The sequence below is a fragment of the Mirounga leonina genome, unplaced genomic scaffold, assembly GCF_011800145.1.
Source record: "Mirounga leonina isolate KUSES-001 unplaced genomic scaffold, KU_Mleo_1.0 Mir_114, whole genome shotgun sequence".
Lineage (NCBI taxonomy): Eukaryota > Metazoa > Chordata > Mammalia > Carnivora > Phocidae > Mirounga > Mirounga leonina.
Window position 1 is genome coordinate 21,808,366 of NW_023270265.1, and position 12,821 is coordinate 21,821,186.

Consider the following 12,821-nt stretch of genomic DNA (forward strand, 5'->3'; position numbering starts at 1 on the left):
CTTTGAAGTCTGGCTTAATAAAAGAAGGCTAGATTAAATATCTACTCTTGCTTTCAATTTCTTGCTGTATGTTGTTTTGGTTTACATCTGTGAAGAAAATCTGGCCTCAAACAGATATGTAGACAGTGTTTAAAAACAAAATTCAGCCAAGTAAATGTGAAGATCTAATTGGCTTTATTAAGCGATTTATGAATCGCATAGCATCCCATTCAGCAGGTAGAGGGGAGCTCTGAGGAGCTGTACAAAATGGAAGGTTTTTGTAGGAAGGAGGGTGGGTCAAGAAGTTACTGGCAAAAGAAAAGAAAGGATGGTTTCAGGCAAAGTTGCCCTTTTTTAGGGAAGACCCTTTAAGGGGGTCTTATGATGCAGATTACTTCATCTTCTTTTGTGGGGGCGCGGGGAGAGAGGATGGAGAGGGCCCAGTGACAGATTACCACATTGGTACTGACCAGAAAATTCCTGACTGACTGATTAATAAGACTACATTTCTGGGGCAGGTTGAAACTTCAGTTACGTTAGGTATCAAGCCTCTGTGTGGTCTAAGTGACTCCATTTGGGGCCTGTGGTTTTCTTTTTTAACAACTGTAAAGGGAAGAGCATTTTAATAGCCTTTTCAGATATTTGTGGATATTTTTCTTTGGTACACTCAAATTCATCAAGTGGTAGTTTCTTAAAGGTTAAGTTATATTGTGGAATCTGAAAATATGTAACTCTGTTATATTAAAATCCATTGGTCTCTCTTGCACTTTGAATGGATGTTTTTACCCCATGTGGTTTCATATTATTATGCATTGATCATTTGGAAAATACTGGTTTGCCATATTGCAGATCATTTAAATGTTGTAATATCACTGATTTCATCTGAAAAATTTATTGGAAACTGTCAAATGTGGCATTTATAAGTTTTGCAGAATTTCAATTTCACTTGAAAGGTTGACTTTTATTATTGACAATAATTACTCACAGTTGCTTTCCTTGAAATCACTTGTTCACTTCATCCTTTTTTGTTTTAATAAACTTTATGTTGGAATAACTTTAGATTTATAGAAAGGTTGAGAAGAAAATACAGGGAGTTCCTGTATAATCATTCATTTTTCATTAATGCTAATATTACTTGCATTATTCTGGACTTTTGTCAAAACTAAGAAATTGACGATTGACACTGGTACATTGCTGTTAACTAAACTCCAGACTTCATTTGGATTTCACCAGTTTTTCTACTTAGGTCCTTTTACTGTTCCAGGATCCAATCCAGAATACCACATTGTATTTTGTTATCGTGTTTCTTTGTCTCTATGGCCTTTGACAATTTCTCAGTCTTTCCTTGTTTTTATGAACCCTGACACTTTTGAGTGGTACCGGTCAGGTGTTTCCCAGCATGTTCCTTAAAAGAAAGACTATTTTATCTCTACCCTCAGTATTTCTGACACCAACTGTGTAGGGTTTTTCCCCCCATGCTGACCAATTCTTTGACACCAGCAGGGTGTCCCACAATTGAATTCAATTCTGACACTATTTACCTGGAGTCAGTGTCAGATTCCACAGCTTAAGAGCTCAGTCCTACATGCCCCCCCCCCCCCCCCCAGCCAATTCCAGGTCCGAGCTTCTAGTACTTCTGACCATCCAACTATAAATTGGAGACTCTCATGATTCCCTCCTTGGGTTTGATAATTTGCTAGAATGACTCATAGAACTCCAGAAAATGGTTGACTTACTAGATTTAGATTGCCAGTTTTATAAAAGGTTAAAACTCATGAACAATCAGATGAAAGAGATACATAGAGCAAGGTATATGGAAGAGGTGTAAAGTGTCAATGACTTCTCCATGTGCATCACCCTCGCACACCCCCATGTGTTCACCAACCCAGGAGCACTCTAAATTGTTTGTTAGGGCTTTTTATGGAGGCTTCATTATGTGGGCATAATTGATTGACTCACTGGTCATTAGTGATTAACTCAACCTCCAGCACCTCTCCCCTCTCCAGAGGTAGGGGGTGAGGCTGAAAGGTCCAACCCTCTCATTACAGGGTTGGTGCCCCTGTCAACTAGCCCCTATCCTGAGGATATCCAGGAGACTTCAGCTACCCATCATCTCATTAGCATACAAAAAAACCCCACTTAATTCAGAAATTTCAAGCGTTTTAGGATCTGTGTGCCAAGAAACAGAGACCAAATGTATATATTTATTATGTCAGGTCCTCAATTTGGGTTTGTTTGATGATTTCCGTATGACTTGACTGGGGTTGTATTTTTTTGGAGGAATACCATGGAGATGAAGTGCCTACTTTGTACAAATTTGAGAAAATATCTGCCAGATACTCAAGTCTGGATAAGTATAGTTTGCTATTAGTTTTCTTTTAATTAAAAAAATAGTGTCCATAGGGGCGCCTGGGTGGCTCAGTCGTTAAGCGTCTGCCTTCGGCTCAGTTCATGATCCCAGGGTCCTGGGATCGAGCCCCACATCGGGCTCTCTGCTCGGCAGGAGGCCTGCTTCTCCCTCTCCCCCTGCTTGTGTTCCCTCTCTGGCTGTCTCTCTCTCTGTCAAATAAATAAAATCTTTAATAAAAAAATAAATTAAAAAATTAAAAAGAACGCAAAGTAATTAAAAAAAAATAGTGTCCATAATAAAAGAGGTTTGGCCCCTTTACCACTCAAATAATTGCACAAATGCTTTTTCTCTAGACAACCATTGTACTTTGGTGTGCAGCAGAAGTTCCTTATGTATACATGTCCTTTTATCACATAAAATATTAAAGAGATGTTTATTATAGCTCAAGATTTAATATAATTAGTAATATTTACTGTTCAATCATAGATATTCTTAAGTGAAACTGACCAGACTTCCCCCATTCCCTTTTTGTTTTTTAATCGTGAGTACAGTTGGAGTCTGCCTTGATTTGTGCTAGAGTACCAACAGTTTTATTTAACGTTGCTTTAGCACCAGGAGAGCTAATGTTAATACATTGACAAGGACAAACTATTATGTCCTTGTCATTTTGACTTTGCAGGCCCAGTGAAAGCATCTCTGGGACACTGTTGAGAACTGCTGCAGGAGGGCTTGTGATACTTTATCACAATCTACCCTCAAATAGTGTTTTATTACTTTGAGTATGATGTAATAACCTTACAACAGTGTATTGCCATTCTTTCCCTTTTGATTTTTGTGCTGTAAATCCCTTAATACGTTGATAATATGTTTGCTTCAAGCAGTCCTATATCCTTTAGAAATATTTAAGTGACTTTTATATTTTTGTTCTTTATGTCTTTTCCAAAATGTCTTTTTATATTTTTCCATATTTACTATTTCAGTGCTTTTCATTTCTTTGTGTAAACTCATGTTTTCAAATGATACATTCTTTCTGCCTGAAATTTCCTTTAAAATATAGTTCAGGTCTACTGACAACAGATTCTCTCAGCTTTTGTTTGAAAACAAATTTTATGCTTTCTTTCTTTCTTTTTTTTTTGAGTAAACTCTGTGTCTAATGTGGAACTTGAACTCAAGACACCAAGATCAAGAGTTGCATGCTTTACCAACTGAACCAGCTAGACACCCCTGTTATGCTTTCATTTTTGGAAGATATTTAATCTTGGTATGGAATTCTAAGTCAACAGGGTTTTTCCCCCCTCATTGTTTTATTTTTTTCTTTCAGCATTTTAAAGATTTTTTTCCATTCTCTTCTGACTTGCATAATTTCAGATGGACCTGAGCATTCAGGTCTCTCCTGAGTGTCCTGTGTATTCAGTGATGCCTTTACATTTTGGTTGGTGGGAATGTGAATACTTCTCATCTCTGAGTGAGCTCTGCAGACTGTTTTTGCTTACTGCTCCCCAGTAACTATTCTTTTCCCAGATGCTGTTTTTTGCCCCGTCTTGTGTTTTGCCTTACACACAGGTTAGTATTTAGCTGAAGACTCAACTGGCCTCCTGTGCAGATTCCTGGAGCTCTTTTTCAGTGGAGTGCTTTCTTTTCTACTACTCTGGTACACAAATTTTGGTCCCTCTCGGCCATTCTAAACTCACAGCCAGTTTTTGTTTGAGTTCCCCCTTTCTCTACTGATGTCTAAAATAGCCTTCACGTGCATTGGAGTGGTATTAGGCTTACCTTGTTTCCCATCTGTCAGGGATCATCACAAAGGCTGTTTTCAGCAAGAAAGTTGCTATGAATTACCTAGTACCCCATGTGGGAATCTACCCTATCCTTCAAAGAATTGGCCAGTTGGTGTGTGTGTGCGTGCACACGTAAGTGTAATTTTTAGGAATGTAGATGAAAATAAAATACTTATTTAAGTTTCTAATTACATATTCAAATCACATAGTATAAAAATAATGTGTGATAATGTTTTTTATTCAGAACTGTTTGCCTACATCTTTGACATCAGTATGTTCAGGATCACTGTGACCAGTTTTGGGGTCTCTAACCCCAGAGCACATTATTTTCACTTTTGTCCAAGTTGTAGAAGATAGAGTTCTTTTTTTTTTTTTTTTTTTTAAAGTAGGCTCCGCGCCCAGTATGGAGCCCAACGTGGGGCTTGAACTCATGATCCTGAGATCAAGACCTGAGCTGAAATCAAGAGTTGAACACTTAACTGAGCCACTCAGGTGCCCCAAAGATATAGTGCTTTTGATTCTACATATTATCTTCCTATGAGAAATTTTGTCTCAAGCCATAAATTTCCAAGTGCATTCCTTTTTTTCTTTCATTCTATAGGTATAAAATTATCTCTATGGCAAAGTCTCTTACTATGTTGTTTTTTAAGGTAATGTTTAAAGGCTCTTTGTGATAGTTTGTAATCAGATGGTTATACCTTCAGGAATCCTTACTTATTTTACATTCAATTTCTTCCTTTCCTACTCCAGTTAAGCAAACAACAAAAAACCCCACTAATCAACAAGTGACCTTGCACACTAGCATTGATTGAGATAATTTCAGGATAATGTGTCTTCTCCAAATAGTAATTTGCTGTCCAAAATTAATAGAAAGCACCCATAATATGAGAGATACTATTACCAAATGGGCTATTATTTTTTATATTTTTAAATGAAGTCTTATGTATTTCAATTAAATTTCAATACTTGAGCCCTGTGATCTCCCTACTGCCCTTGACTCGAGTTACTTAAGAGTCGTGTGATTTGCCTCAGCTGTAGGCCCTGCTTGACTCACTGGTAAGGCTTATTTCTCAGGTGGTTGTGATACTTGCGGAATGAGATACTTACTGAGAACTTCCCGGAAGGATTTTTTTCCTTCTTTTTTGTGAGAGTTACTAGAAAAGCAGCTGGAGGATCATTGAAAGTTACATTAAGGATGTGACAACTCACATTGTTGCAGTCATTTCTCTGAGTACCAAGCCATGAAGCCCACACATGGAGGAAGACATGGCTGAGAGACTGGTAGAGAAGTGGAGTCCTTGACTAATGCTGTGAACCTCTTGGTCAAAGACCAAAGTTAGCTGAGTGTATGGAGTATTCAGTCCTATGACCTGATAAATTCACCTAAAACTGTTTGAGTTGGATTTTTGTTTATATTATTTTTTTTAAATCCTTATTAATAGAAATCATCTTGTGATCAATTTTGAATACTGATAAACTTAATATTTTACTGTTTCTAGTATAATTTGTAATTCTAATCACATTAGAGTAGCATCTTTAATTCAGCAAATATTTTAGTCATTCCAGATATATAAATCTATACTATTTCCATATAAGGGTGGATTGATACCATGTTTTTTAAAGCTTTTCTTGTTCATATTACCCTCTAGAAACTAAAAGCATTTTTATGCTAAGGCTCTGTGATGGAAATTGCAGGAAATACGACTCCTTGTGAAAAATACTTGACAATTCTGTATAAAGCCCATTTGTAAGGTAGACACATAAATGATATTTAAGTGCCTCATTTTGTGTCACCTTTTATATTAAATGTATACGTATTCAGTTAATTTTTAATAAAAGACTACTTTCATCAAAGTTAGGCTTTAGGGGCACCTGGCTGGCTCAGTCAGTAGAACATGTGACTCTTGATCTTAGGAGTCATGAGTTCAGACCCCACAATGGGTGTAGAGCCTACTTAAAGCCTACCTCCTTTTTTTCTTTTCGTCTTAATCTAGTCTTTTAGTGACTCTCCATTTTGTTCATGAATTCCAAATATTTTCATCATTGGAAGATTCCATAATTTAGCTTACACGTTTCCAACCTTATTTCCTATCCTTTTTCATGTTCAGTGAGATTAATGTGTTTCCCTCATCCATGCCTTTGCTCCCCCCTGACTTGTTCTTTCCAATCCTTTCTGCCTATGGAATTAAAACCCATCATTTTTGCCCCAGTTCTGATCCTACCTCTTCAGTAAAATCTTTGTCAATTATCTACCATGAATGTAAGTGATCTCTCTTACAAAATACTTTATTTCTTCTTGTAAGAAAATTCAAATAATACTGAATACGTTAAAGTAAAACAAATGCCCTTCATTCTTAGTCCAGTCCTCCAGAGGAGAACATCTTAATGGTTCAGATTCCTCGTTGTTTTTCTACATATGTTTAAGCGTATGTGACATACTTGGTTATTACTTCTTTTGACTACCATATTGGAGAGCACAGTCTAGAGGCTTAATCATATTTAAGTTTGATTTTTCTTTTGGCAAGAATATTTCAAGAATGGTGATATGTACTTCATACTGCATCATAACAGGAAACATCATCTGGTGGTCTTTTCTTGTGATGTTTAGTTGGATCAGTGAATTGTTAGCCTGATCTACCCATTTTAAAGATCCCCATTATTCTCACTGAATGATTTTATCTATCTCATTTTTTTAAATTGTCATAGAAAGCTACTTGACTGTTAATATAGTAAAGTAATAGATTGTTAAAAGGCCAGGGTCTGGAGCGATACCGTCTGCCATTTATGACCTGCAGCTAATGACTGTATATCTTTGTGCCTTAGTTTCCCCTATTGTGAGTTAGGTGCCTCACGGGGTTTTTTTCAAGGATCAAATGTGTTAAATGTTTAAAACAGTGCATGGTACATTGTGTCAGTAAATATTGTTAATATATTGATTTAGAAGTGCTATTTTGCTGTCTTTGCATTGGCATTTATTTGCATGGGAAGTGCTTTATTGGATAATATTTATTGTATTTTGTCTGGCAGTGAGACCAGCTCACATTGTAGGAAAACAAAGTGCTATTTAAATGATAAAAAAAACTTCATATATGTCTAGCATCTATGTTTTTTTTTTAAAGATTTTATTTATTTATTTGACAGCGAGAGAGAGAGAGAGAGTGCACACACAAGCAGGGGGAAAGGGAGTGCACGCTGAGCAGGGAGCCTGATGTGGGGTTCCATCCCAGGACACTGGGATCATGACCTGAGCTGAAGGCAGTCGCTTAACCAACTGAGCCATCCAGGTGCCCCACATCTATAATTTTTAGTAGAGAAACATTAGCAGAAAAGAGGATTTGTTACATTTGAGTTTGTAACAAAGAAAAAAAACATTGATCATAATTACATATATCCTATATATTAGGAAAAAGAAAAAGAAATGAGTGACCTTTGACTCTCAAAAGCTGTATAGTTCTTTGGGATGGGAGATAGTATAAATGAGCATACACAGTCTTTAATAACTTGAGAAAGAAGTCTCTAAAAACCCGGTGCAGTTATCCAAAGGAGCTCTCAGATTAACAGAGCATAGATTTACTAGATGGAAGGGGAGATGCACAACTAAAGAATTATAAAACAATAATACAAACCTTTATAAACACTGGCAGTGACTATAAGCTGGAGTTTATAGAAAATGCTTAAGACAGCATAAATTTTTTATTTTTTATTTTTATTTATTTATTTTTTTTTTTTTTAAGATTTTATTTATTTATTTGACAGAGAGAGACACAGCGAGAGAGGAAATACAAGCAGGGGGAATGGGAGAGGGAGAAGCAGACTCCCTGCTGAGCAGGGAGCCTGACGCGGGGCTCGATCCCAGGACCCTGGGATCATGACCTAAGCCGAAGGCAGACGCTTAACGACAGCCACCCAGGCGCCCCGACAGCATAAATTTTTTAAAAAGTAATATCTCAAATTAGAAGATTAAGCCTCACAAGACCATCAGATTTTTAAGGGGGATAGAACCATCAGTTTATTATTTTACAACTGTTTGATTCAGTAGGGAGAAATAGTCTTTGAGTTGGAAAAAATAATAATAATATAAAAAGAATTATAGGCCATGGTAGGAAAGCAGCTAGTAAGTAAAGCACTTGATCACTTTAAGTGTGTTTCATTTTCTTCATTTAAATTAATGTCTTCTGTAGCTGCCAGTAAAGACTTGCAAATCTACCCATGAAATTGTATAATCTTTAAGATTTTTTTTTAAAAGATTTTATTTTATTTGAGAGAGGGCACGTGCGAGTGTGGGTAGGGGCAGAGGGAGAGGGAGAGAAACCTAAGCAGACTCCCGATGAATGCAGAACCCCACGATGTAGGGCTTGATCTCAGGATCACAAGATCACGATCTGAGCTGAAACCAAGAGTCAGACAGACACTTAATTGAGTCACCCTGGCGCCCCTTTGAGAAGTTCATGAAAAATGTATTTGTTACCTAGAGATGATCAAATCTAGATTGATTTATTTTTTATTATTTTTTTAGAAGGGAAAAATGTGGATTCTGTAAACTATAAGCCTGTAACTTGTTACTGATTTGTTAAATTTCTGGAAATAATTTCAGTAGAAGTCTGTGAACATTTATGAAAAAATGCTCATCTAGAAATTTAAAGGTATCCACCAAGAACTTACCATGTCAAATTAACTTCATTTCTTTTGGTAAGATTATCTGTTCAGATGAATTAGAAAAATACTGTAATAATAGTTTCTTACTTTTAGTGGTGCATTTGACAATCTTTTGCCATATTTTTGGATAAGAAATGATGGTGGATTATTGTTTACATTTAAGTAAATAGGTAGATTTATAGTATTTAGATTCAAAGTAGGTCGAAATTGAAAACCAGCATTTGATTACAGATCAGTGTTAACTCTTGGGAGAGGTCTTCAAGGCATTACAATAGGATTCTGCCTGTGTCAACATTTCTATTATTGATCTGACTGAAGGGTTAGAAGGTAGGTTTCTCTGCTTATTCACAGCTGGGCTTGGCTAGCTGATACCATCCATAGAAGGCAATCAGGAGTGTCTCCCTAAAACTACCTAACTCATTAGTGTAGAGTGCATTTGTATCTTCCCCTTCCCTTAACATACTTTGATACTTTATATGTAATATAAATTCATGATTTCGATTGCTTCGGGGAAAAAATTTAGTGACTTTTTTTTATCTGCCTCATGGTTTTACCAAATTAATGTATGAATTGTATCTTTTATTATAGTGTGATATCCTTAATGATACAGGTTTAATAATACAAACTGAAAATTGGAAAACGTTCTGCATAAAGTATATTTTTATCTGTCCTAGGAATATGAAGCACGAACTGGGAGGACCTGTAAACCACCACCTCAGTCTTCAAGACGTAAGAATTTTGAATTTGAGCCACTTTCTACCACTGCCCTGATTCTTGAGGATCGGCCATCGTAAGTATTCTGGTTGTCATCAGGCATGCTTTATATTTTAAACTTCAGTTTAAATTTCAATTTAAATATATTGAGAAATTAGATATAGAAATGCTTTTTTAAAGAAAATTTTAAAAATCTCAGTCATGTATCCTAAAACTAATAGGGAAGAATATATTATTTTTGTCCAGACTTTATACATATTTTCTTGACGTATCTCTGAGCCAGTGTATGAAACATAAAACCTTTGCTTTTTTCATATCTATTCTTATTTCAACCATCCTGCCTATCTTAACAAGATAAGGCAATTATTTTTCCTTTCTTGACATTTAATATGTACTTAAGATGTATTTGTCCTTGCCTTTTGGACAAATTTTGAAATTGCAACTTGAAATAATAACTACTGACTGTCAACTAGTTGGTTTACTATTATAAAGAATATATATATATATATATTTTTAAAGATTTTATTTATTTGAGAGAGTATGAGTGGGGGAGGGAGGAACAGAGGCAGAGGGAGAAGCAGACTTCCCGCTGAGCAGGGAGCCGCACATGGGACTCGATCCCAGAACCCTGGGATCATGACTTGAGCCGAAGGCAGACGCTTAACAAACTGAGCCCCCCAGGCGCCCCAAGAATATATTCTTAATACCCAGCAACACATTTTAAATTCTTCCCTTTGCTTTTTCTGCCTTTCCCACCTCAGCCTTCCACAAAGCTGGTGTTCTTCCAAATACTGTCTTTGATTTGTTATTAAACAAAAGACACCTTCCCTAAAGCAAGACACCCCTTGGTTCTTAACTCATTTCCCCTTCTTGGGCTCTCTGGATCTCTTCTTTTTCTTCTTCTAGACTTCTCTTTCCTTCTAGAGTAAAAATTCCTAACCTGTTTTGTCATTTTCCTGGTCTGCAGCTTTTTCCACCCATTATCAAGAGGAGCATAATAAAAGAATCTAGAGCCAAACAGGCAGAGGTTGAATTGAATATTTTTTAGACATTGTGAGAGAAGAAAGTTTGGACATAAGTATATATATATTTTTTTCATTCCTGTTGCATACCTTCACACTAAAGAATTGTGATCACGACACTCCTTTCAAAGGACTTGGTGAACATGTTCATATTTATTTTTCCATTGGTTAAAAAAATATATATATATTTCCAGAAATTTAGTTATAAGAACATGTCAGAGTTTTATTTCAGTCTTACTGCCAGGAAGGAGAATGAACCAGGCCAATTCAGAGTGGTTAGATAAGCAAGAAAAGAATGCCTGGTTAAAGACCTTCAGACTGCCAGGCAGTCAGCTGAGCAGGTAGATAACTAAGTTCCCAGAAGAGTTTTCTTAAACTTGTTAAAATTCATCCAAAATGGATTAAGCTCTTTACCAGGACTGTTCATTTCTTCCCAGGAGTTCATAAAAATTCTATGCAAAAAGTTCTGTTCTAAACAGTATTTGGGACATATTTTTCTTTACGCCGTATTTTATCTTACAACCAAACCTATTTCTTTAAGTCCTGCCTTCATACCTTTGCCCATTTATTGCCCTCACTTGGGCTGCAGTTAACTTATTTCCACTTCTCACCTACCTAATCCTTTAAGGACTCGGCTTTATCTTTGCCATCCAGTCAAGTCTTTGACTTCAACCTTCAGTGATTTCTGCTTCTCTTAAATTTTTCTTGTAACTTATACAAGCATTTCCGCAAAATTGGAACTTGAAATAGTACCCTAGACACAGTAAATTTATAAGAAGATCTCAGTGTACAGAAAATGTATAAACAACAGAAAGAATGACTTTCTTTTCCACACTACTATCTGAAATTAATATGGGAATTAAAATAAATATAGCTTCTATGCTGTTTCTATGTGATTTTGTTCATCTATAATATAGAGATTCAACTTGATAGCAACTGTTCCCCTCAGTTCTGAGATTGCTGCAATTTAATTAAAAATTTTGTTCACCTTTCTAAAATTGGAGCGGTCTTTTTTGGGGAAGTGATTTGTATGATTTACCATTTATGTAACTAAAGCCAACAATCAAAAGCTTTGGAATATGGGAGTACCTGATCATTCACCCCTCTCTACTTCAACAGTTGAAAAACAGATCTAGAGAACCAATGAGAATGAAAACTTTGACTTTATTAAGGATAAAACGAGATGAGAATGCATGGGTGCAACCTGCATATTAAATGGCACTCCAGGGCACCTGGGTGGCTCCGTTGGTTAAGTGTCCGACTCTTGATTTCAGCTCAGGTCATGATCTCAGGGTCATGAGATCGAACCCCATGTTGGGCTCCACACTTAGCTTGGTCTGCTTGAGATTTTCTCTTCTCTCCCTCTGCCCCTCCCTCTGCTCATGCACACTCTCTCTCTAAAATAAGCTTTTTAAATAAATAATAAATGGCACTTCCTACTTTATCCTCCCTCAGAATACCCAGCAGATCTGGGCCAGTTCACATACATCCCTTCACAGGCTGAGAAGTTGGAGCAGAGACTTGTATAATATGTAGTGTTGTTCTGTTTCTGGATGCAGCCAAGTTCTGTGAATACCACTGTTTTATCTATGAGATAGCATCGGGCTGTGGGCAGAGAAAGGGGCAGAAGTTTTTCCTCAGCATGAAACTGATGTTGGAAACTTCCTCTTTCATAGGTCACAGTGATAGTAGAAGGAGGAGAAGAATTTCCCCTTGCAAAGGGAGTTTGTGAATTGGTGCTACTTTTCCTTTCTTAGCCTCTGTAATTTTGCAGAAACATCCAGCATCATTGACTGCATAGGTTTGTTTTTTTTAAAAAAGATTTTATTTATTTATTTGACAGAGACTGAGACAGCGAGAGAGGGAACACAAGCAGGGGGAGTGGGAGAGGGAGAAGCAGGCTTCCCACTGAGCAGGGAGCCTGATGTGGGGCTCGGTCCCAGAACCCTGGGACCATGACCTGAGCCGAAGGCAGACGCTTAACGACTGAGCCACCCAAGCGCCCCAACTGCATAGGTTTTTATAGTTGGAACTTCCTTACATATGAAGCAACTCTAGAATTTAATCATCTGAAGTCTCAGAAGATTTCAAATGTAGAAATTTCTGTAATTTCATCCTTTAGTTAATTTTCTCTCTGCTTATTGCTATCTTAATCCACTTCAAAATAAAGCCTTAGACAGGAAGTTAAGAGCATCCATACAAGTTGACTCTTCTATGTTTTAAATCACTGATGCTTAGAGGACTTTTTTAAAACCACCAATGGATAGAGCTATATCCTCTTTCTCTTCTGGCTTCCTTGCTGAATTACTGCATACACAGTAC

At 36.8% G+C, this 12,821-nt stretch overlaps 1 protein-coding gene across 3 annotated transcripts in view; it reads left to right on the plus strand.

The window, feature by feature from the left end:
- The window catches only part of TBC1D12 (TBC1 domain family member 12), a 121,998-nt gene that overhangs the window by 77,362 nt on the left and 31,815 nt on the right, over positions 1-12,821 (plus strand). For all 3 annotated transcript variants that reach the window (XM_035025401.1, XM_035025386.1, XM_035025395.1), the window contains exon 3: positions 9,438-9,553. Coding sequence is in view for 1 of the 3 variants with exons in the window: in XM_035025386.1 (XP_034881277.1) it covers positions 9,438-9,553 (116 nt within the window). In the remaining 2 variants the exon portion in view is untranslated. The remainder of the gene's footprint in view (positions 1-9,437; positions 9,554-12,821) is intronic.